The sequence below is a fragment of the Brassica napus genome, chromosome A3, assembly GCF_020379485.1.
Source record: "Brassica napus cultivar Da-Ae chromosome A3, Da-Ae, whole genome shotgun sequence".
In the NCBI taxonomy this organism is placed as follows: domain Eukaryota; kingdom Viridiplantae; phylum Streptophyta; class Magnoliopsida; order Brassicales; family Brassicaceae; genus Brassica; species Brassica napus.
The window spans coordinates 21,570,020-21,593,812 of NC_063436.1; the positions used below are offsets into that span (position 1 = coordinate 21,570,020).

The window sequence follows — 23,793 nt, forward strand, 5'->3', positions numbered from 1 at the left end:
CTTGTACAAAACCAAACACTTGAACCTTGGATCCTCCTAAACTTTCCGGCAGACCTAAATAAGAACCCATTCCTCCTAAATTCTGAATTCCCAATATATCTCGCAATTCCTGACGGCTTGATTCCTCAATCTTATGTCCAAATTGAATTGAGGATTTTTGAAAATTAATTTGTTGTCCTGATACAGCCTCATAATCCTTTAGTATCCTAAGAATAGTGTGGCACTCTTCTTTGTTTGCCTTGCAAAAGAACAAACTATCATCTGCAAATAGCAAGTGAGAGATAGCTGGACACGCTCTGGCTACCTTCATACCGGTCAATTGTTTCATCCGCTCTGCTTTTTTTATATTCATAATTAGAGCCTCTGTACACATAATAAATAAATAAGGAGATAATGGATCCCCCTGCCGTAGTCCCCGCTGAGGTATAATGAGACCTCGTGGCTGCCCATTGAGTAAAACTCTATATTGAACTGAAGATATACACTCTCGCATTAATTTAACCCAATGCGGATCAAATCCCATTTTATTAAGTAAGGCCTCTATAAAATTCCACTCTATCCGATCATATGCCTTACTCATATCCGTTTTAATTGCCATAAACTTATTTTGACAAGATTTGTTGGTTCGCAAACCATGGAACATTTCCTGCGCAATGAGAATATTATCCGATATTAACCTTCCTGCCACAAAAGCCGATTGCGTCTCCGAAATTAGATGGGGAAGACAAATTTTCAATCTTTGACATAAAACTTTCGAAATGATCTTGTAACCAACGTTACATAGGCTTATCGGTCTTAGTTCCGTCATCCTTGTAGGTCTCTCTATTTTTGGGATCATGCAAATGTTTGTTATGTTTAACCGTGAATCCATATCTCCTGTGACCAAAAAATTATTGACCAACTCAACCACATCCTTCTTAACGACATTCCAGGAGTGTTGGAAAAAGAGGGCCGTCATTCCATCTGGGCCAGGCGCTTTCTCCGGATGCATCATAAATAGTGCTTGTCGAACTTCTTCCTCCGTAGCTCTTCGCAGTAACAATTGATTCATCTGGGGGGAAATTGATGGACCTATTTCCTCCAAAAAACTATCAAACTCCCTTGGGTTAGTTGAACTAAACAAACCAGCAAAGTAATCCACTGCCACTTTCTCAATACCGTTCTCTTCTGTAATCCAATTACCCGCTTCATCATGGAGACCCACTATTTTGTTTCGGATCCGACGTTGCTTTGTCAAAGCATGATAAAACTTAGTATTTAGGTCCCCAGATGAATACCACATATTTCTACTCTTCTGGTGCCAATATTCCTCTTCATCCTTATATGCCTCTTGTAATTTCCTGGAAATCTCAATAATTTCCTCTTGTGACCTATTATTATCTGTTTGTACTTCTTCCAGCGCGTTTTGGAGATTATGAATTTTGTCCTTCCCATATGGTTGATTATTTTTCCGCCATGATGAAATTTCATGACGACAATTATTAATCTTTGTCATAAAATCTTCAGAAAGGCTTTCCTGATTTTCTGTCCACCCCGATACAATTGATTCCATGAGTCCTTCTTGGCCAATCCATCGCTTATCAAACCTGAATTGTCCTCTTTTCCGTCCTGTAACCTTATCGTCCAAAAAAGCTACCACAGGTCTATGATCCGATCCCACCAGTCTCAGATATTCTGTATAAGAATATGGGAAAAGTGTATGCCATTCCTCATTAGCCAAGGCTCTATCCAATCGACATCTAACCGTAAATGCTCCTTTCCCTTTGCCTCTTCGTCCTTGCCATGACATCTTATTACCCCGAGCCGGAAATTCCAGTAAACCACTATTCCTTATCATATTATTAAAAGGAATAAAAGAAGCTGCATTGCGTAGAGCCCCCCCATCCTTTTCATGATTCCCAGTTATCTCATTTAGATCCCCAATAATAAACCAAGGTTCAGATCGTGCTAGCCCATACCGAGTTAATCTTTCCCATACTTGTTCTCTAAGCGTTTGAACCGGATCTCCATAAACAAAAGTAAGGAAGACTTGTTTCCCATTAGTCACTGCTTCTATATCAATCATTCTGTTACTAGAATATAAGATCTTTACTTGGTACTCGTTGTTATAGAAGAGAGCTAAACCACCACTCCTCCCATTCGGATCCACAGTGACCAGATTATCATATCCAAAGTGAGATTGAAATTTTTGAACAAATTCAAACTCCTGTTTAGTCTCTGAGAGAAATAAAAAATCTGGTTTATGTTTATGACGTATTTCCTTGAGATAACTTATGGTCCAATGACTTCCAAGTCCTCTGCAATTCCAACTTAGTATTTTCATATATAAAAGTGATTGAATTGCTCATACGAGCTAGAGGATTCAGGTACAATGCCACCCAAAAACCAAACAATTCCAGATTTCCATGAACACCATATCAAGGTGATTAATACACCTGTAACACCCCTATATAAATCCATCACACCTTTGGTTAAAGTCACACTCCGAGAACCATTATTATAACCATCTTGAACAACACATAACGAGACGACCCAAGAGTACTTAAGAAATATCATTTGTATCAGCATAGATTTCCACAAAGACCACGACTGAGAAATATCCATACAATTGCCTTGATCAAAATAAACACTCCATATTTGCATTAACTGTTGAGTCCACTCCATACCGAACATTTTCAACTTCACAAAAACATCAGAAACAGGCCCTATTAACATCATTTGAAAAACCTTGCACCCATAATCCACGCCCATAACCGTTTTCTCAGTGTACTTCAATAGTGTCTGTGTTTGACTTAAGGAGGCCAAACACATGAGAAGTAGCATAGTAAGACGTCTCATGCCGTCACTACGTAACCGGATTTGTAAAAACCCTCGACCTTTTATATCACTAAGCCTCCAGACCAAAGAAAACCACTTCCACAAGATGGTTTGTATTAGAAAATATAACCCATTCCCAAAATCAAACTCTAATGCATTATACGAAAAATAATCCGTAGCAAACCAATTTACATAAACCAGACACCATGTTCTCTCGGCCCCTCTTCCGCTCAGATCAGTAACAGAATTGTTTCCTTTCCTGAAACTCTTTCCATTGACCAGATATACCATGCAAACATCATATGTACTCCTCATTTGCTCTGAAAGAATTGTAATTACAACAGGAGAATGATAAACATCAAGCTTTATTGATACCATATCGTCCACCTGTGCCACCATGAAGAAGAGCTCCATAACCGTTGTAATATCAAAGCTGGATCTCTGCAACTGGGTTGATGAAGCCAGGCACAGAAATTGACTTGCTGCGAGTGATCCATGCGTTGCAACCAAGACAACCAGAAAATTTATATCAAAACAATGTGACCAAGTAACACCAAACCTCCCTCTTAGGTTCCAAATAAAAACCAAACACCAATGTGAAACTGCCCCAATGAAGATCCACCAAACAGTATCAATGCTTATCAAAGGAAATAACCTATAATAATAAGCATAGTAGCCATTTTTATTCCAATACTTTATCTTGCTTAAAGAGCTAACCAACATTATTAACCCAAAAAAAAATAAAGAGAATATAAAGAAAAGAACAAATATGCTCAAAGAGCTTACTAAAACATTAGAAACAAAGAAATCCACGATCACAAACTGCTCCCATAACTTTTTCCCTTTCTTAAGCTGATCCACATTCTCAATAGAGTTATTCTTCTCTGCAACACCACTAGCTCCATCCAGACTCTTGTCCTTTTCCTCCCCATCCGTCAGGTTTTTAAAGTCATTATCAATACCTTCATTCTCCCCTGTCTTTTCCATATTAACATGTTCCTCACTTACCTCCATCACATCCTCATCTAAAACCTTAACGTCAACCTCTAATGCTTTATTTGCTAGTACTAAGCCATTCTCCATCTCTACAAAATTCATAATTACCTCTGTAGGGTCTGTCTGAGCCAGGTTTGTTTCCAGCTGGGCCACTGAAGGGATTGGCTTAGTTATCTGATCATCCCCCTTTTGAACGCTTCGTAACACGTTCTCCTGAATCTCTCCTTCTTCATGTGGATCCCCTTGTATATTGCCGAAAGGACTTATTTTCGTTTTTGAGCCCCTGCAAGACCGACCCAGCTCCTCCTGTGATGTGCCTCTTAATGATAGCCGAAGCCTATCAATCCCAATCTTCCCCGTATACCAATAAATCCTTCGTGAATCCGAGAAATCTCGTAGCGATTTTGGTAAGACCCTTGTAACCATATACCCTTGTCGATTCCATGTCACTCTGATCTTATCATCCTGACAAAGATCTACTCGAACCTGTATCCTCCACTGATTGCCCGGATCCCATCGTCGAAAAACCATGGAAACCCTAACAAGTTGTCGCCGTCGCCATCGTCATCCCACAGTCAACATTTCTAATCCAATTATATGTCTGAATATACCATGAAAATAAAATAAAGCAGAAGCTCCCTGGCATTTTCTTTTAAGCAAAGCCTTGAATCTAGGGAAAAGACTTACAATAGCAGTAGTAAGAAACTATCACTGTATGCCGTCTGGTTCTGTAATTGACGATGATGCCCTAAACATTTGAAAAATTAATTTGATTGTACTATACTTAAATGCATAATAATTACACTGATCATTATCTCTCAGTGTGTGGAAGCTAGTAATCTCCCAATATAGGTGTAATAGATTTAATACGATGCCTCCTTATATTCGATACGCGTACACTTCTTAATGTATGGTCCAAATGGTCCATACAATTCAGTTTATTATTATTATTGTTCTTGGATCAGAGAATATCAATGATGATTTTACACTTTAAAGCATAATTTAGTGACCAAGATACTAATGGAAATGTGAAACAAATCAAGACTTTAATCATTATGATTCTACAGGCTGGGTGCCCCCATGATAACATAAACATTTTTAAAACAACAAAGAGATTACACATTAAAAAAAAAGGCGAATTTTATACATTTACAAGTCCTCCAGCTCCATATACCAAAGTTTAAAACCTTCTAAAGCCACCTCCCAAAAAAAAAAAAAACTTGCTCTTACGCATTATCGATCGATCACGTTCACATCGATTAAAATACGATTTTCGAGTATTAGAGACATAGCTACTTTAATTCCCCAAAAGAACCACTTAACCGACTATTTAAAGTAACTAAACCGGAATAATCTTCCTTAACCGTGAAACCTTCCTCCTCAGTTAGAGGCTTTGGTAGGATCATCTTCTTAGATTCGTCGTCTTCATCAGATTCTGAGTAGATAGATACTGAGCTCAGGAGCTCCATTGCTATCAGGATTCATCATATAGAAAGCCTCCGAATCACGCGACCCCACAATTCGCTCGAACTTCGCCCTCATATACATTATATCACCACCGCCACCACCACCGCCGCCGACGGATGTCTCCTCCGTCTCCGGCAAAACTCCGGCGCCCATGGAAACCATCTCAAGCGCCTTCAGAACTTTCTTCTCCTTCTCACCGCCCTCCCTCCTCGTCGCGAACCCACACTTCTTCCCGTTGCAGTAAGTCCTCCACGTCGGCTCCTCCACCAACCGCCGTGGAACCGCAGCCTTCGTCTTATCTCCTCCGCCGTGGCGGCGTCTTCCCTTTTCTCCTTCTTCTTTCTCTTCCTCCTTGGCCTTGTCGCACTCCAGAGCGATCCTCACGAGCCCCGAAGCCATCTCCTTGACAAGTCCGCTGATCGGAGTCGCGAGCTCGATGAGAAACGCCGGAGGGGAAGTCGGATCTTTCTGGACTGAGAAATGCACGTGTCCGCGGCGTGATCCGAAAAGCGTGCCCACGACCCGTGACCCGAGTCCGGAGTTGTTGTTACCGGGTCGGGCTCTGCTGAGGGAAGCGATGACCGAACGGAGACGAGAGACGGCGAAAGATTGGAGTTTTCTTTTGGGAGTGATCGCAGTAGAGGAAGATGAAGAGGAAGGATTGTGTTTTGGAAGTGGTTTAGTGTTGTCGGGAAGAGGGTTATGGGAAGGAACGTCGTCGTTTTCGTCTGATCCGACTTTTCGTGTCCAGTGGAAGCTGTTGTGTCTCTTGGAGGCGAAGTCATCTGAGTTTGGTTTCGCCATTGAAAGAAGCTGAAGCTTAAGGGAAGAGAGAGAGACACAGAGAGAAGTGAGTATGTGGTTATGGATGAGCTAATGATCAAAGTAGTTGGTGTGAATTTAACTTCAGGGTTTGGTCTATTTGGTCACTCTCTCTCTCTCTATCTCTGCCTTCACTCTTTTATCTCTCTCTTGTCGCTGTGAATGTATTGGTGTGAGAGAGAAGATTAGATAAATACATCGACAGAGAATGGACCTACCAACTAATTTTCTATAAGATTTTGGAAAATAAAGGAGAAAAAGAGAGAAAATAATAGTTTCGTTTTGTGTAGATTTGTCTTTTGCTTTTTTTAGTTCAATATTGGTGTCAAATGATTCGTCTTGGGATAATTTTGCACCAAATAGAAAAGAAATAAAGAACAATTCATCCACTGAAGAAGAAAAGAATAAACAGATTTTTGTTTCTCTAATGATCTTCTTTAACTCTACTTTATTTTTATTTGTTTCTATTACTCTCACTAATACTTCTACTACCTCGTTAATCTTTTTTTTGGGTAAATTTACCTCGTTAATCTTACGGCTAAACTCTCTTCTCGAGAGAAAAATGTACTGTGTGAATATAGTCATTAAAGTAATGTGGATATTTGGTTATTTGATACTCGTTTGTTGTATTATTTGGCTTTTGAGATATAGTAACTTATATGATTTGTTTATTGCTAGAGAATAACTAGGATTGTGTTTTTGTTGAATACTTTGGGAGAAACACGAGAAAATGACAAAGGAAAGGAATCTGGGAGACAAAGTGTGTTCGTTGTTTCATTTTCGATGTGGGGTTATCACAAAGAGCCTCATTTTGTTTGACTCCTCAGTCCTCCTCTCTTTTTGACCTCAATCTTTTTGTACAGTAAAAAGTGTTTAGTACACTTCTTTATATTAAATCTTCACTCTACATTAGAGTCTCTCTAATATTAAATCTACATTCTACATACAGTCTCTCTAATCATATTCAAAATGTTCGTACAGAATTTCAAATGAATGGGTTTGATTGAAAAAAAAACGATAAGAGAAATTGATAAATATTTTAATAGTTAACTTAGGATCCAATTCAAACTAAATGTTGACAAAATCTCGGCCTCCATATGATTAGTCTCAGGAAACTTGCTTGTGTTCGCCGGCTTAGTGTAACAATGTTGTATTCTCTTTGTTCCTTGCGTTTGATGAGTGGAATTTACAGTGAAAAAGGATCTATTTTTCTTTCAAAAAAAAAAGAGAGGATCCATTTCAAACCAGCTCTATGTGATTATTGAACATATGCTTTTGTATCTTTCCATTTTTTAATAAAACTAAATAACAAACATTTTTGATACCTTTTTAAGTTTTTGGCAGTAGACTAAACTTTTTAATATCTTACTAGTAACAAAAGTAAAAAACAGTAGTTGACACAAAGCAAAAGAGTAAAGAACACTGGAGAACTCAAAATAATTTGACACAGACGGATCAAAGTTTTATTTTAGTTGGCGATTTACAAGATCTTTGTAAACAACATCAACACCATTTGACACATTCTATTACAAACAAATAACTACAAACGGTTTTGTATAAATTTCCTTGGACCAAAATTCAATCCCATCACTTAAATCACATAAATATACTACAAGACTCAATATAACTGGAAGATACATGCTTTGGTTGTTTCTTAAGTTCATGTAAACCAACTTTCTTTCCAATTATTTTTCTTCTTCTTCATCATCAAGAACTTCAAGTCTTTGTCCCAAAGCAAATGGATTTTATCAATTATTGTTGTTCAAGTCATTATGTCTAGTATTATTGTGTATGGTGTAAGTACTTCACTGGAAAGTTTTATATATTCAACTATTCATGAATGATGGGTGAAATTTTTCTTTTACTAATGTTTTTAAATAGTTTTGATTCAGTACGAAATATTCTCAAACAAAGACTGGTGTGACGTGCCATTGAGAGGCATACAACATTCGACAGGCTTTGTCTTATATCGTTGAATAAACGATCCTATAACACAAATCGTATAAACAATGTGCAAAAAAGTATAAAGTTGTATAGTTTGGTTGTGTTAATAAAAAAAGAGTACAGTTTGGTTTTATTGACGTCATAAAAAGAGAGAATGAAATAGGTCCGTTGTGATGCTAGTTGTTGTCGGGGGCAGAGTAAACAGAGACCTGCGAACTAACACGTCACTCCCGGTGATGGTCCTAGTAACCAAGTACCGTGCCCTTCTCCAAGTCTCTCTCACCCGAACTACACACTCCATATGCTCTACGCGCTTCGATGATATCACATATCAATTTTTTATTACTTTTAGTAAGAAAGTAGTAACATGTGTATTCAGTAAATGTAAGAAGACAAAAACATACGAACAAATAATTGAGCAATACTTTTTATATTGATACAACAAGATATCATATGATTTTTTTTAGCAACATGTAATATTTTCATTAATAAGAATTAAACAGGTCCATGGTCCAAGCGCAGATGAAATGGTAGACATGCAATTTTGGGACAAATGAAGGGTCATAAAGATTGCCATTGCTCCCATTCTATGATGGCAATAAAAGATTTGAGGATCATTTCCTAGGAGAGAGGGATCTTTTTTTGAATAGGAGGTGAATGTGTAAGATCCAAATTGACCAAGCGTTCCAAGGGAAGGCATTGCTGGTGAAACCATAGGTGGGCGATTCACCCATACTGATGAAGTTTGAAGAACTTGATTGAAGGCATTTTATAGGGTAATATCCAGGGATTGACTTCATGGTCCAAGTTTTCAGATTTCTTTTGCGAATTGGCAGTGGAAGTGAATATGGAAAATAGACTCCGAGATTCCACATTTGGAACAAGTCATGTTGATGAGTATGCTTTGAATCTGCAGACTGTCTCCGGTTGGAAGAGCATTGTATCACACTTTCTACAAGAAGTATTAAAGATCCAGAAGTGACTATATAAGCATTTTTTCCAGTCCTAGTTGTTATTGTTCAAGAGTGTAATTGTATATTGAGTCTTGGTTGTTTGAACAGAGAAATAACCTATTTTTGCTGTGTAGATACCCCGACTTTTGGAGAGGCCAAATATACAAATCTTGTGATCCATGGAGACTAAGGCATAGGGTTTGTGAAGCAAGGTCTGATACCTATTCTTCAATACGAACTTTGTTCCATTCTCGAGTTTGCCTAGTTAGAGAGATAGCGGTTGTCGGCGGTTTGCAACAATCACTCAAATCGCTCTAAACCCCTTCAAACAGCTCCGAATCTCATAAATTCATAAGCTGGCTCCAGCTAGCGTTTGCGGTTGCGGGCGGTTGCGGAATGGTAAAATTTTTTATTTTTTAAACAATATATACAAAAGTAAAAATATTTAATAAAAAAATTAAAATTGAAATTATGAAAATATTAAAATATATCTATTATATTTTAATTAATATTATAAAATTTTATAATAAAAACAATTTCAATAAATTTTCAAAAATTAAAATTATAACTTTCTAAATATAAATTTTATATTTATTATAATTTTATGATTTTTGATATTTTTATAATTATATTAAATGTAAATATTGTTAATTTATTATTTGATTGTTACCGCATTTGGTAGTTAACCAGTCATAAGTCACCCGCAAATGCACCAATTTTTAACTGCAGTACCAGTCGTACAAATCTCTTAAAACCGCTAGAAACCACAACCACCCGCATTTACAAACTTCCGTAACCGCAACCGCAGCCGCTGCGTTTGAACTAGTAGGGAGTTTTTTAGAGAGACCATTCAGCATAAAATTCAAACTCATACTGGGCCGACTAATTGGCCCAAGTCAGGCCCATATTTCTCCTCCTTGATTATTCTCGAATCTCGACATTGATTCAGAATTTAAAAATCGCTTTGCTTTGATAAAAAAAAAAAAAATCGCTTTGCTCGGTGGTGAACGAGAGGGAATGGGGTTAGACGAGGATGATTTCGTATTCCACGGGACGCCGATAGAGCGAGAGGATGAAATCGCTAGCCGGAAAAAGAAAGCAGTCGCCGGAGCTTCGGGAACCCTAAAAACTCTCCCTGCTTGGAAGCAAGAGGTGAGATATTTTTGATTCTTCTAGCCGTCTCTTTACTTGCTGCTGCTGATGAATAATAGATGAATCGCGAGAACCCGCTTTGGTTATTAACATTCGATGTGAATGCATCTACGTGAGCTGGTTTTAGTACTGAGAATCATGTTTATTCGAAATTGATATGTATCTGAGATTTAGTTATTTGTTGTCAGCTTATGTTAATGTTTTATTAGATTGATTATATGCAGCTTTCCAATATATATTTACTTATATTCTATGGAAAGCTTCTCAGGTGACTGATGAAGAGGGACGGAGAAGGTTCCATGGAGCATTTACTGGTGGATATTCTGCTGGGTATTACAATACAGTTGGGTCTAAAGAAGGTAAAAAATTTGAAAATTAGTTGGGTGTTTTTTTAGATTTCCATCTGTAATTTGCTGTTTACAGTCTGAGTTGAATTTCAGGATGGGCTCCACAGTCGTTTACGTCGTCAAGGAAGAACAGAGCTGGAGCGAGGCAGCAAAGTATTTCTGACTTTCTAGATGAAGATGAAAAGGCGGTATGTTTCATATTCTTTAAAAAGCTCTATTTCAAGTTAAACGGTATTGCATAATCCTGCTGCAACACTTCTCAATGGCAACACTTCTGTGGGAATACGTTCAATATATATAACGATGTTAAGCTTCTTTAATTGCCCTTATATCTCAGGAGATGGAGGGGCAGTCACTGGCTGCGAGCTCGCAGTTTGACACATTTGGATTTACAGCAGCCGAACATTCTCGCAAGCAAGCTGAGAAAGAACAGCATGAAAGGTCTCTCTATACCTTTTGTCTCATATTCCTTAGTCATGCATTGTTGTAGGCTTGTAGCCTGATCAGAATTCAAGTGTGGAACGGATTGTCCTCTCTTTCTTACTAGTTTTTCTACTACTCGTTGCAATCATCTGGAAGTTTCTTAGGAGTTTAAGCTCTTTTTTTAGGGCTGCTTCTTTTTGATTTGGCACGAAATACAATTTTGTACATTGTGTGATAGTCTAATTTCGATAAGTAAAGAAGTTGCTATAACTTAAAGGTTCCTTTTCTTCATTTAAGCTGGCTATGAAGTTAATATCTGTATGTTTTGTGGTTTGTTTGTAACAACTTCTTTACTGTATCGCAGGCCATCAGCGATTCCTGGCCCAGTTCATGACGAGCTTATTGCTCCAGCTCCGGAATCGATTGGTTAGTTTTGAAAGCCTCTTTTAAGTTTTTGCAAGACCTCCTTTATCTGTTCTCTTTATTTTCTCCAGTGCACTAAGTAAAGAGATCTCACACATTTTCTTCTTTCTTTTATTTCAGGAGTCAAACTTCTTTTAAAGATGGGATGGCGGCGTGGTCATTCAATAAAGGATGTGCGTGCTAGTTCAGGTTTGAACTTGTTTAACATGCATTAATCCGTAGCTTTCGTTTGTGCACCAATCGGCAGTGCGTGCCCAGTACATTTTCATCTTGGAAATTCACATATCCGACTTTGTTTTTGTTTCCTTTTGATTAATTTTACTCCTAAATCTAACATGTCTCTCTTTGATATGGTGCAGATGCTCGTAGGGAAGCTAGAAAAGCATTCTTAGCCTTCTCCGCTGATGAGAATACTAAGGAATCTTCGGACTCACTGGTTTTGGAGACTGAAGCGGAAACTTCTCTGGGTCCACAGTTCAGTGAAGATATTAAATTTTCTGAAACCACACCTGTGAGTCAACTTTCTAGTTTTTCTTTGAAAACGAACTTTATGCTGTTCATTGTAATTGCGATGTTGCATACATCTTTCATTCAGATTTGAACTTCGTATCAGAACAAATTTAGGACTGTAGATACGGCTTCTAATCTGCTGCAGATTTTCTTTAGATATTACCCTCAGATACTTTAATTTGTGATGATTCTCTTTGTGCCTTCGTAATCTATTGCAGGTATATGTTCTCAATCCAAAGCTGGACCTGCATGGTTTAGGATATGATCCTTTTAAGCATGCTCCTGAGTTTAGAGGTATGTAGTTTGGACTTTTATGATGTTTTTGCTGTCAGAGCATTCTTTTCATTAATTTGCATTTGTTCTGAATTGTAGAAAACAAAAGATCTCGCTTGTCTGCCAGTAAGGAGGCTGGCTACAGAAAACCTTTGTCAATGAAGGAAAGTCTTTTCGGACCAAAATGTAAGATCCTGTCTTACCGTTTGACATGTTGTATTGCATATGTATATGCCAGATTTTGGTTGCCATTATTGTGGTGTTTTGCTAATATGAGTTTAACAATCAGCAGGAAAGATGGCTCCTGGTTTTGGCATTGGCGCACTCGAGGAGCTTGATGTCGAGGATGAAGATGTGTATGCTGGTAAGAACAGATTTGCTATATCTCTAATCATGGTTGTTTTTCGTTATAAGCAGACGTATATCTGTGGGGTTTGAACTGTTTCTCTGATTCTCGAGGAAGCAAACCATTGTCTGTTAAAGTAAATTAATTCTGGTTATACCAAGTTTGTATGCTATAATACCAAGTGTATTTCATTTCTTTCAGGATATGACTTTGATCAGACTTATGTCATAGAAGATGAACAGCCAGCAAGACCGAGCAATGACAATAGACTTAGGTTAACCTCAAAAGAGCATAACGTTCTGCCTGGTTTTGGAGCTGCTTCGAATTCTGACTACAGTGTAGAAAGGTATACCAAATTAACTTTTAACTCAATGTCATCTCACTTCTGCACGTGTAGTGGAGCTCTTTCTCTCATAATTTTCTGATTACAACGATTTACTTTCATCTGCATATTACTAGAATTCACATCATTTTGTTTTTTTTTTCCTTCTTATTTTGTTAGATTTGATCCTCCGAAAATCCCAAAGGACTTTGTGGCCCGACATAAATTTTCTGGTCCTCGGGAGACTGAAACTAAGCCAACTGCTTCTACTCCTCCAGATGTTCCTCCCCCTGAAGATAAGAATCTGAAACTTCTGATCGATGGCTTTGCAACATTTGTTTCCCGCTGCGGGAAACTGTACGAGGATCTCTCTAGAGAGAAGAATGAATCAAATCAGTTGTTTGATTTTCTTCGGGGAGGTAGCGGTCATGACTACTATGCAAGAAGGCTGTGGGAGGAGCAACAAAAGCGCAGTGGTCAAAGTAATCTACAGTTAGATGTTAAGGTCCCTCCAAGCGTGCAGAAAATGACTGCAGAAACGCGTGGTAGCTTATTAGGGGAAAGGCCTTTGCAGAAAAGTTTGAAAGAAACAGAAACATCTTCTTCTTCTGGAGGATCATTCCAGTTCCCGACCAATCTCTCTGACACATTCACCAAATCAGCTTCCTCTGTAAGTAAACTACTTTACACCTTATAAGAATTTAGCATGACTACACTTAGTAGATGTGTTTCAAGGAAGTCATCTGCCTTTCTTTACCTTTCACTAACATTTTAGACTTTTTTGCTATTTCTCTCCTTGAAATAGCAAGAGGCAGCAGATGCTATAAAGCCTTTCAAAGAAGACCTAGCAAAACAAGAAAGATTTGAGCAGTTTCTCAAGGAGAAATATAAAGGAGGTTTACGTTCATCAGATTCCAACAGATTCAACATAGTGTCGGAATCCGCTCGTGCTCAAGAGAGGTTGGACTTTGAGGCTGCAGCTGAGGCAATTGAGAAAGGGAAAGCTTACAAGGAGGTCAGACGGGCTACCGAACGGCCTATCGACTTTCTTGCCGGAGGGCTGCAGTTTACTTCTGGTGGAACAGAGGTATGCCTACAGAATCTTCATAGCTTTATTCTGTGCATTGGGGGTTCTATACTCATATGCAAAATTGTTTTTTTTTCTAACAGCAAATTAAAGACACTGGAGTAGTAGACATGAAAACAAGTAAGACATACCCTAAAAGGGAGGAGTTCCAGTGGCGTCCTGCACCTCTTCTGTGCAAACGTTTTGATCTTCCTGATCCGTTCATGGGAAAGGTAAATAAGTGGTTCCTTGCTTCTCCTTCTGGAATGTCATTTAGACTAGAAAATGAACTATCCTATAATGTCTTGTTGTGGAACGCAGATTTGTTGGTGAAAATTTTGCATAATCATGAACTTAGTCGCATTAAATGCAATTTGATGTGATAAAATATACAAACAATGAATGATGTGCGTGTTGATATAAATGACAAAAAGATAGTCAGAAACACTGCTTTCAACTTGATATCTGTTGGTTAATTTTGTCATAATAAAAGGCTCATTGTATTCTTTTTCTTATAGGATCCCTTCAAGGGGTACATTATGCGATTTTCAGTGTCATGTTCTTGCTTATTGATGTTTTATTTAATCTTATACGCTTTCCCTTCAATTTTACAGCCGGCAGCTGCTCCGAGAGCAAGAAACAAAATGGATTCTCTCCTATTCTTGCCGGATACAGTGAAAGCTGCATCTGGATCGGGAGCACGCCAAGTCTCTGATTTACAAGAACCTGAGAAAGAGCCTGAAGTCGAGGTAGAAGTGGAGAATGTGGAGAGACCTGTTGATCTTTACAAGGTAAAGAGGGTGTCTTTGTCTGAAAAAGTTTATGCTATATCCCAATTTGATCAGTCGACTAATATTCGGTTATGTTCACTTGTAGGCCATTTTCTCTGATGATTCTGAAGATGATGAAGAACAACAACCTATGAATGGAAAGATACAAGATGGTCAAGAAAAGAAGAATGAAGCGGCTGCAACAACATTAAACCGACTGATAGCTGGTGATTTTCTAGAATCTCTAGGGAAAGAACTAGGTTTCGAAGTACCTTCTGATGCCCCTTACCCGGAAGGAACCAAGCCAATGGAAGCAGAGAACAAGGCCAAAGGCAAGCCCGATGCTTCTTCTGAGAGAAGACCTGGATTGAAAGAGAAACCGGAGGAGAAGACGAGCAGCCTCAAACCCGTGTCTGAAGAAGAAAAGAGTACACAAAAGAGAGAGAAGTCGCCAAGAAACTGGAGTGGTGGAAACGATCTATATTCGAGTGAATCCTCGGGAGATGAACGGAGGAGAAAACGTTCCAAGAAAGATAGGCATAGAAACTATGATTCAGAGAGTGACTCGTCCAGTGACTACCACAAACGGGATAAGCATAGCTCAAGATCAAGAAGAAAGCAGAGAGAATCTTCGAGAGAGAAGAGGAGTGGCCACAAGAAACATTCAAAGCATTACAAGACCAAGGATTCTTCTTCCTCACGGTACAGCGGAGACGAAGAACGGAAAGAGTCAAAGCGGGAGAAGCGGAGGCGAAGAGACTGAAGTCAAACCAGAGTTATTGGCTGGCTTAACTCGGGAAATATCAAAACACTTGCAGACATTATTATTGTGAACATTGAAACACCATAGACTCGAGTTATGCAATGAAAGATTCTCTGCACTGCCTCGATGGTCAGTTGGTATATCAAATGATGAGTTTAGTTTATTATATGATACGGTTGTGTTCAGTGAATCCTTAGGATAATTATATGGTTTCTTTACTTTATTATTGGTAAACAATTGTTAAATCTTGTTTAGCCTTTCATTTATTAGAATTGTATTGTTAATCAACCTTCAGAGGGCGTCTGTTGGAACAAAGTTCTATAATTAAAATCACTGATTAAGCTAAGTGGTACATCTCCACTTTCAACACTTGCATACATCCTTTTGTGAACATTGAAACACCATAGAATCAGAGTTATGCAATGAAAAGTTCTCTGCATTGTCTTGATGGTGAAGGTGGTATATCAAATGATAACCTTAGCAGTCCTGGAGCTTAGTTTACATATGATACGATTGTTTTTTTTAACTTTGTGATTGATAAACAATTGTTAAATCTTGTTTAGCCTTTTATTGTGACTTGTATTGTTGGTCAAACCTTCAGTTACATACGTCTAAGGATGTCTGTTGGAACAAAGTTCTGTAATTAAAATCACTGATTAAGCTAATAAGTGGTACATCACATTCTCAAGGCAGCTAAAAAATTGATTCTTTTCTAAACCCTCTAACGCTATCTAGAAGGCTTTTGAATCAACTACAAAACGCAAAACGCGGATTAAAACGGAGGGGAGAGACTCGTTGCTTCTAAACCGCGCGTCGCGTTTCGCTGGGAAGAAGCATCCAAAACGGCACGAGCGGTCTCCAAAACGCCTTGACCGCTAACGTAATGACTCCGACACACAGGCATATACACCTCCGCTCCACCAATCAACTCCGTCTCCCTCTCCTCCGTCTTCCTCAGCGTAAACGAAGCTCTCTTCCCACAAACCTCACACCTCGACGCCAGCTTCGTAACCGTATCCGCAACCGGAACCAAATCCAGCACCGAACCGAACCTCCTCCTCAGATAATCACCGTCCAATCCCGCCACAATTACCGTTTTACCCTCCTTATCAGCCGCCTCGCGGCAAAACTCGTAGAGGTCCCCGAAGAACTGCGCCTCGTCGATCCCAATCACGTCCAACTGATTCCTATACGCATCGAAACCGAATCTCTCCTTGAAAGAGTTTAGATCAGGGAGAGCCCAGCAAGGGAACTTCTCTCCGTCGTGAGTAACGATCGATTCCGCACAGTACCTGTCATCTTTATCCGATTTGATGACGGCTACCTTCTTCCCGCTCTCCCTCTCCGAGAGGATTCGGCGGAGAAGCGTTGTGGTTTTCCCGGAGAACATCGGACCGACGACGACGTGTATCTCCCCGGGGGGAGCAGAGAAGGGCTTAGACTTAGACGCCGCCTCCGTATGCAATTCGCGGCGTGAGGCCGAGGGACGATGCGGATTAGTGGGGAGTCTGTTGAGCGAGAAGGCGGAAGCTGTGAGAGGGTAGCGGGAGGCGCGGAGAGCTGTAGAGAAGAGGGAAGGTTTAGGGAGGTGGAGAGAGAAGAGGGGAGGAAGAGATGGAGAGATTAGTGTTCTCATTGAAGCAGCAAAGATTGAGAAAATGATTTTTTTTCGCAACTCCTAGGGTTTAAGCAGATAGTGGAAAAATGAAGTTAAGCTGGAGTGATGAGATAGTGGGCCATAATATTTATATGATACTACTGGGCCTTAAGTAGGCCCTTGACCGTGGGCCAATTCTTAGACATTCTTTGACTTTTTGGGTTTGGATTTATAACTAGAGTCTAGAGGTTAGTTTCAGATATCATATGTAAACTCTCTTTACTACTAATACAGATCAAAATCATTAGTACTGAGTATATTGAGTTGACCCAGGAAAAACAAAATGAAAATTCTAGATTAGTTAGAGAATATGAAAAATGGCAAAACTTTAAAGTCAAGCTTGATGCCAAAGTAGATTGTAATCTTTTTTAATCAAGGCACATATGTTTTAAACCAAATTTTGATTGATAAAAAGATTATTTCGAAATTTTTTATCTGACCATATCTTGTTTATATGGAAAAATATTACATTTTTAGTCCTAGTTTTTTTTTTTTTTTTTGCTAATAAACCTGCACTGTATCCTAGTAGTCAAAGTTTAAAAGTTTCTACATCTAAATTTGGGTTCGAATCTCATGCTATATAATTTTTTTGCAAATTGCACATTATAGGACGTCCATATTTCAATTTCCGAAAACGATTTATTAAACAGTTATGCAGACACTACAGAATAAATATTTACAGGGATCTTCGTAATTATAATATTATAATAAATTAACAAAAAAACTTGCACATATATTTTTAATTGTAACGGTCGATATACAAATCTATCTAAATATTTATCTACTCCACATCTTATCTTCATATTATTGACTAGAAAATATAAGTAACACAAGAGTTGAACTTTTGTATAGAAATCATTTGATATACTTTTTACAAACAGTATAGAATCATTTGTCTCCTTGATATTTAATCTTTTCATTTTAATTAATAGACTAGAAAATAGAAAATAAATGAAAAAGGTTCGACAGTAAAAAAAAAAGTAGAAGAAAAAGAAGTTTTTGAAGAAAAAAACATGAGAATCTTTGTCTTTCCAGTCAAAATTTAATTGACCAAAAGGACAAAAGACGAGGAAGAGAAAAAAGAGAGTAAAATGTACGGCAAAAAGGATAAAACGGTGAGTCATCAGATTCCATTTCCTCCTTTCAAATTCGGTGGTTGTTGGTCTTTGTGTTACTCTACTCTCACATGCATGTATGTAAGTAACTACGCCTCTCCCCCTCTATATATATAATATACTAGAGGCTCGTTGGTATACATAAACTACATCTACCTCTCTCTCTCTAAATTTTTGAGATCTCCAGCTTTCCATCAATAATTTGTGTTGATCACTTATTATCTCAGATCTGTAAACTCTATTCTTTTTTTGTTTGATTTACGATTGTTTTGGTTTGTCTTCTCATTTACCTTTGGCGAATATGATGAAAGTTGAAGTCGCTGGAGGCAGCGGTTCATCGATCAATTCCTGTGAAAAATGATGTTGGAAACAATTTACATGGGAAGCATGAATCGATCGATAAACCTCTGCATCCAGTGCTTCTCCTTCCTGATTTGTCTCATTTCTTCTGTATTAATCTATTTTAATCTGACAATATGAACATGAGATAAAGATACTCTGAATTAAAAAAAAAAAGAAAAAAATTCTCAGCTGATATCAAAAGTATTTTTACTTATGGATCTTAGCTTTTGAGAACGTCAGGGAAAATTATACTAAGCCAAATTCTTTTTTTTTTTATGTATACAAAAATGATTTTTTTTTAGGACTTTTTGCTTATGATTCTTGTCTCTTTATTTTTTTTTTGGGGGGGGGGGGGTGTAAAAAAATCAATGTTGTTGTTTTTTTTTTGTTTGTAGGTGTACTTGCTGTGTCCACCATGTGTTCATACTTGAATGACATACAAACTATCTTAAATCCAACCATGTACTTATGTCTGATGACAATTTCATGAAAACCCTTTTTTCCAAAAAAAAAAAAAAATCCTCTATAGGTTTTAATGATAGTGTTGGTTGCATGTTTTCTTGATCTGTTTTTGAACCAAGGTCGTGACTCTGCTGCTGATAGAATTTTTCTTCTGGTTTACATGTATCAAGGGTTTGAGTTCCTTGTTGACTCAATTCAGGTTTTCAGATCAGCTAAAATGATAAGACTCTGGCCACTGGTTTTCTCCTGCTTTTTTTTGTACCTGAAGATAGCTGTGTGTTGTGATGGGTTTACCTCTTGAGGTTTGCTGAGATCTCGGGTTTTCTTGATGCAATGTGTGACTTTTTGTTACCTTCTCTGGCTCTTTAATCCGGCATGTTACCTGGATGTTGTTGCCTTACGGACCACCCTTGTTTTTTTTTCTTGTCTAATTATAAGAGATCCACACATAACACTAATCTTTACCCATGGAACAATAATTACTCAACACGTTGGTAAATTGTGTAATCTAGAGAGCGTAATAATCCTTTAGTTTTTTTTCTTTTTTGGAACAATAATCCTTTAGTTAGGATCCTTTTTTTTAACACAATTTAGTTAGGATCCTAGTGGGTGACATTCAGTGATTAAAAACAGTCAACAGAGCCATACTACTACTACTTGTTATTTTCGCATTAGCTTCTGTTTTGTAACATTACCACTAATGAAAGTGGATGTTCAAGAAGAATCTAATGACATACATCTGTTGGAAAAAGACACTTTTGTTTGTTTGTCATTGGTGTTCCTTGTGTCCATTTTTTTTTCTGCCCTTCTTTAGCAGCACGGGAAAAAAATGATGGAATCTGGTGAAGTGGATGGATTCCTGAGCTCGTGGGTTTTAAAATTCCTTGGAGAAAACTTCAAATGGTAACAATATTCCATTCACAAATTAGGTAAGAAAAGGAGAATCTTGTTCTTTAGGATCAACACTTGTGATCTTTTCTTAGATTCCCCCACACTGGAGGGTGGTAAAACATGTGAAAATAGTGTTATTCGCCTAATGGTGATGCTAAATAGAATGATGTAATATCACTTCCTAGAGTTTGATTCTAATATGTGAGCTTGTTTGTTTTAAGGTCTACTAATGTTGCTGACTATACACATGATGTGCAAATAATGTTTGTAAATGCTATGGAGTTTGTGATCTGGTGTGTTTTTCCTCATCTTCCTTCAATCATGGGCAAGTTATTATGAATAATAGGAAGGAGATGATTTTCTTCTTATAAACCAAAGTAAAATTCTGATTTTATCATAGAGTGTTGAGCAAGTGTGGTTAATTCACTTGTTTAGCATGCTAAACAAAGCAGGAGAAGGAAACCTAGACCAAAATCAGTTGATCGTTGAGATCTTTGGTCTTGTGTGGGAGGAAGTCAATTGTAGTTTTCGGTTTTGGTGATGTTTAATTGTAACACATTTGACGGTTGGACACTGAACCAGAACCGTAAAATTGTAGTGTACTTTAATTGTTTATTAGTACAATGGTTTAACTAAAAGTTCATAGGAGAAAAGGGAAAAAAAATCATCTGGTTTAATTCGTTTGTTCCAAATCATAACCATCTTTAAACCGACGGTTCAATTTGACCGGTTTCTATTACAGTACGACACTACTACTGTTCTGTACTAGCATTAATCAAAAACGCAACGATTCTGTTTCGGATCGGTAATGACTGGCTCAGCTTGCACAACTAACTTCCACGTAGGATTACTCTAACCAATCAAACACCACCATTCAAATCCTCTATCTTTTTTTTTTCTTTCAAGAAACGCTCGTAACCATAAACTCTTCAGTCTCCATTGTTTTCTTAAATGCATTTATAATCTTCCGTAGCTGAAGAAACAGTTTGCAGACAACATAAAGTCTTTGTCTTCTTCTCTCTCTCACATTGATTTGTGAAGAAGAAGAGTGGCAGAGAAACCCATGGCTATGGCGGAGATGGCAATGAAGTCTTCAGTAACAACTGCAAAACTCACTCTTCCTCCTTCTTCTTCGTCTTGTAAGAAGAGAGTGAGGCAAGTCTCTGTCGCACTTCCGACAACAACCTCAATCTCTCTGTTATCTGTCTTCTCATCTCCTCCCCCTGAAGCCAAAGCTGCCGTTTCCATTTCCAAGGACCAGATCGTCTCCTCTCTCACTGAAGTAAATTCTTGATAAATCTCAATTTTGGATTCCCTCTTTTGAAAACCCTTTTGCTTGACGAACTCTTTGTTGTCTGTAACAGGTGGAGAAGACAATCAACCAAGTTCAAGAAACTGGTTCGAGTGTTTTCGATGCAACGCAGCGTGTTTTCCAAGTGGTAGGAGACGCTCTCAAACCAGCCTTGGACACTGCTTTGCCCATCGCAAAGCAAGCCGGCGAAGAGGCTTTGAAGCTTGCTTCTCCTGCTTTCTCAGAGGCTTCGAAGAAAGCTCAAGAAGCAATGCAAAGCTCTGGTATTGATGCAGAGCCTGTCTTTAATGCTGCAAAGGTCAGTTAGAAACTCAGCAACTCTTAGGTTTTGGTGGGCATGAATATAAGTGTGTTGTTGTTTTTGTTGGTGTGTAGACAGTAACAGATGTGGCCCAACAGACAACAAAGGCGATTGAAGATGCTAAGCCTATTGCTTCATCGACTATGGAGACGATATCCTCAGCTGATCCTAGTGTCGTTGTTGTTGCTGCTGGTGCTGCCTTTATTGCTTACCTTCTCATCCCTCCTGTTTGGTCTGCAATATCTTTTAACTTCCGTGGTTACAAAGGTAAAAAAAGTCTAAAAAACTTTATTCATATATCATATCGAGAACATGAGCTCCTCTAATTGATTCCTAATTAATCTGATCATTTTGTTAATTGGTTATTGGTGTCTAGAGTCTAGTTCAAGTTAGCAAAAAAGTTGAAAACTGATTGTGTCTCTAAGTTTGCCTCTATAATAAAAACTACTCTATCACACCTTTATTTCTTCTTATAAAATAGAAATTGCCAGGAAAAAATAACATTTCTCTATTCTTAGTGTATAGTTGGAGATTGCTATTTTTTAAAACAATACATTCGAGCAAATCATATGTCTATTAAAATTCCTCTATTTTAGAGGAAAAAATAGAAAAATACATCGGAGATAATCTTATACGTTGTGATTTATGTTTTAAGGTGACCTCACACCGGCTCAAACACTTGATCTTCTCTGTTCCAAGAACTACCTAATGGTAGATATAAGATCAGAGAAAGAAAAAGAAAAAGCTGGGATTCCTCGTCTTCCTTCAAATGCTAAGAACAGTATGATCGCCATTCCGTAAGTCTTTTTTTGTATATTATGATCATATATGTGTTTTTTCTTTACAAGAAACAAAAAAAAAAACTCTGCTTCTTCTTATGGTGATCAGATTAGAAGAGCTACCGAACAAAGTAAAAGGAATCGTGAGGAACTCAAAACGTGTTGAAGCAGAAATAGCAGCATTAAAGATATCTTACCTCAAGAGAATCAACAAAGGCTCCAACATCATCATCATGGACTCGTGAGTTGTATTTTATATTTTGCTCCTTTTTACAAGACTTTTGTGGAATCTTTTTTTTTTGGTTCATGTGAATCTTTATTGGTTTCGTAGGTACTCGGACTCAGCTAAAATAGTGGCGAAAACGTTAAAGGTTCTCGGGTTTAAGAACTGCTGGATCGTTACAGATGGATTCTCTGGTGGAAGAGGATGGTTGCAGAGCCGTTTGGGCACTGATTCTTACAACTTCTCGTTCGCACAGGTCTTGTCTCCATCGAGGATTATACCAGCAGCTTCTAGGTTCGGTACTAGATCAGGAACCAAGTTCCTTCCTAGCTCGGACTGAGAAAACAAGAGAATGTATTATTAGCTAAAGAAGTGTTGTTTTATATTCCTTTTTACATCTCAACTTTGAGAGATCTTTTGGTAAAATTTTCGAATTATTATTTGTCTTTTAGATTGATGATCAGAAGTGGAACCAACAAAAAAACAAAGCTTAAAATCAAGCTGAATATCACCTTTGAAAGAAGAAAAAATGATCAAATAAACAGAGATGATCGGGCCTATAGTGAAGGTAGGAATAATTTGGGTAAAATTGTAAATTTAGGATTAATTCAGGACTGTGGTTGTAATTATACATAGATGCAACTAATCAGTTATCTGGTAGGCCTGCGTGTGGCTTAGCTTTACTATCTAAGAGGTTGGTTTGCCAGTTGCCACCATCTCTTTGCCGAATATCCATTTTTTTTTTTAAAAAGTGGTAGGGTATTTTAGAAGTTTAGAATATTGTGGTAGCCTGGTAGGTCTGTCTGTGGTTTTATTTTTTTAGTGCTTACAATATTGTGAAAAAACAAGAGACTTTTGCAAAACAATTATACATCCTGTGTAACAAATTGATTAATCTGCCTGCAGATTATATAAAAACTTGAATAAAGAAAATTGTTGTCCAACCAAAAAGATAATACAGGCAAATATGTTAATTGACTAATCAAACTGTGCATATCATTTCACATCTTAAACATCTTGACTCTACTGGTTCACTAATGTACAAGGAAGTTGATAATGTGTTTAGACTGCAATTAGTAGATATGTACAAAGATGATGATCAAAAGTGGAAAAAAAGTAAAAAAAGTGTCAAGAGAATTCAACTACAGCAATGTACAAAGACTGGAACCAATACAAAGATACATCAAATCATTGGAATCTTTATCAAATTTCAAAAGTGTTTTTTGTTTTACTTTTCCTTTTATGGTATCATCAACTTTAAGAAATCTTTTCTCATTATCGCTCATCAACACAACTTAACTTCATATAGACTGAAAA

At 37.8% G+C, this 23,793-nt stretch overlaps 4 protein-coding genes across 4 annotated transcripts; 2 read left to right on the plus strand and 2 right to left on the minus strand.

The window, feature by feature from the left end:
• Nucleotides 1–4,842: 4,842 nt before the first annotated feature.
• LOC106377280 (protein MIZU-KUSSEI 1-like) lies at nt 4,843–6,332 on the minus strand. The gene has a single exon (XM_013817479.3). It carries the CDS (start codon nt 6,082–6,084, stop codon nt 5,242–5,244), a length of 843 nt encoding a protein of 280 aa, XP_013672933.1. The 5' UTR covers nt 6,085–6,332; the 3' UTR covers nt 4,843–5,241.
• A 3,599-nt stretch (nt 6,333–9,931) lies between these two features.
• On the plus strand, nt 9,932–15,678 carry LOC106439903 (G patch domain-containing protein TGH). Its single transcript, XM_013881442.3, has 16 exons — nt 9,932–10,151; nt 10,420–10,510; nt 10,592–10,686; nt 10,836–10,939; nt 11,286–11,347; nt 11,465–11,533; nt 11,704–11,855; nt 12,073–12,148; nt 12,227–12,313; nt 12,417–12,491; nt 12,675–12,819; nt 12,976–13,465; nt 13,601–13,882; nt 13,966–14,094; nt 14,476–14,652; nt 14,738–15,678. Exons 1-16 carry the CDS (start codon nt 10,017–10,019, stop codon nt 15,392–15,394), a joined length of 2,826 nt encoding a protein of 941 aa, XP_013736896.1. The 5' UTR covers nt 9,932–10,016; the 3' UTR covers nt 15,395–15,678.
• Nucleotides 15,679–16,018: 340 nt separating this feature from the next.
• Nucleotides 16,019–17,111, minus strand: LOC106377278 (thymidine kinase b-like). The gene has a single exon (XM_013817477.3). It carries the CDS (start codon nt 17,028–17,030, stop codon nt 16,167–16,169), a length of 864 nt encoding a protein of 287 aa, XP_013672931.2. The 5' UTR covers nt 17,031–17,111; the 3' UTR covers nt 16,019–16,166.
• A 3,635-nt stretch (nt 17,112–20,746) lies between these two features.
• LOC106377276 (calcium sensing receptor, chloroplastic) lies at nt 20,747–22,913 on the plus strand. Its single transcript, XM_013817475.3, has 6 exons — nt 20,747–21,143; nt 21,226–21,471; nt 21,549–21,741; nt 22,130–22,271; nt 22,363–22,494; nt 22,585–22,913. Exons 1-6 carry the CDS (start codon nt 20,925–20,927, stop codon nt 22,814–22,816), a joined length of 1,164 nt encoding a protein of 387 aa, XP_013672929.1. The 5' UTR covers nt 20,747–20,924; the 3' UTR covers nt 22,817–22,913.
• Nucleotides 22,914–23,793: the final 880 nt, after the last annotated feature.

Excerpts from the sequence above, each read along its gene's own strand:
- LOC106377276 (XM_013817475.3), top strand. The coding sequence starts at position 20,925 with ATGGCTATGGCGGAGATGGCAATGAAGTCTTCAGTAACAACTGCAAAA. Across the intron at positions 21,144-21,225 it reads TCGTCTCCTCTCTCACTGAA|GTGGAGAAGACAATCAACCA; the intron begins GTAAATTCTTGA and ends TGTCTGTAACAG. Across the intron at positions 22,495-22,584 it reads AACATCATCATCATGGACTC|GTACTCGGACTCAGCTAAAA; the intron begins GTGAGTTGTATT and ends TTGGTTTCGTAG.
- LOC106439903 (XM_013881442.3), top strand. The coding sequence starts at position 10,017 with ATGGGGTTAGACGAGGATGATTTCGTATTCCACGGGACGCCGATAGAG. Across the intron at positions 10,152-10,419 it reads TCCCTGCTTGGAAGCAAGAG|GTGACTGATGAAGAGGGACG; the intron begins GTGAGATATTTT and ends AAAGCTTCTCAG. Across the intron at positions 12,314-12,416 it reads AAGTCTTTTCGGACCAAAAT|CAGGAAAGATGGCTCCTGGT; the intron begins GTAAGATCCTGT and ends TTTAACAATCAG.
- LOC106377280 (XM_013817479.3), bottom strand. The coding sequence starts at position 6,084 with ATGGCGAAACCAAACTCAGATGACTTCGCCTCCAAGAGACACAACAGC.
- LOC106377278 (XM_013817477.3), bottom strand. The coding sequence starts at position 17,030 with ATGAGAACACTAATCTCTCCATCTCTTCCTCCCCTCTTCTCTCTCCAC.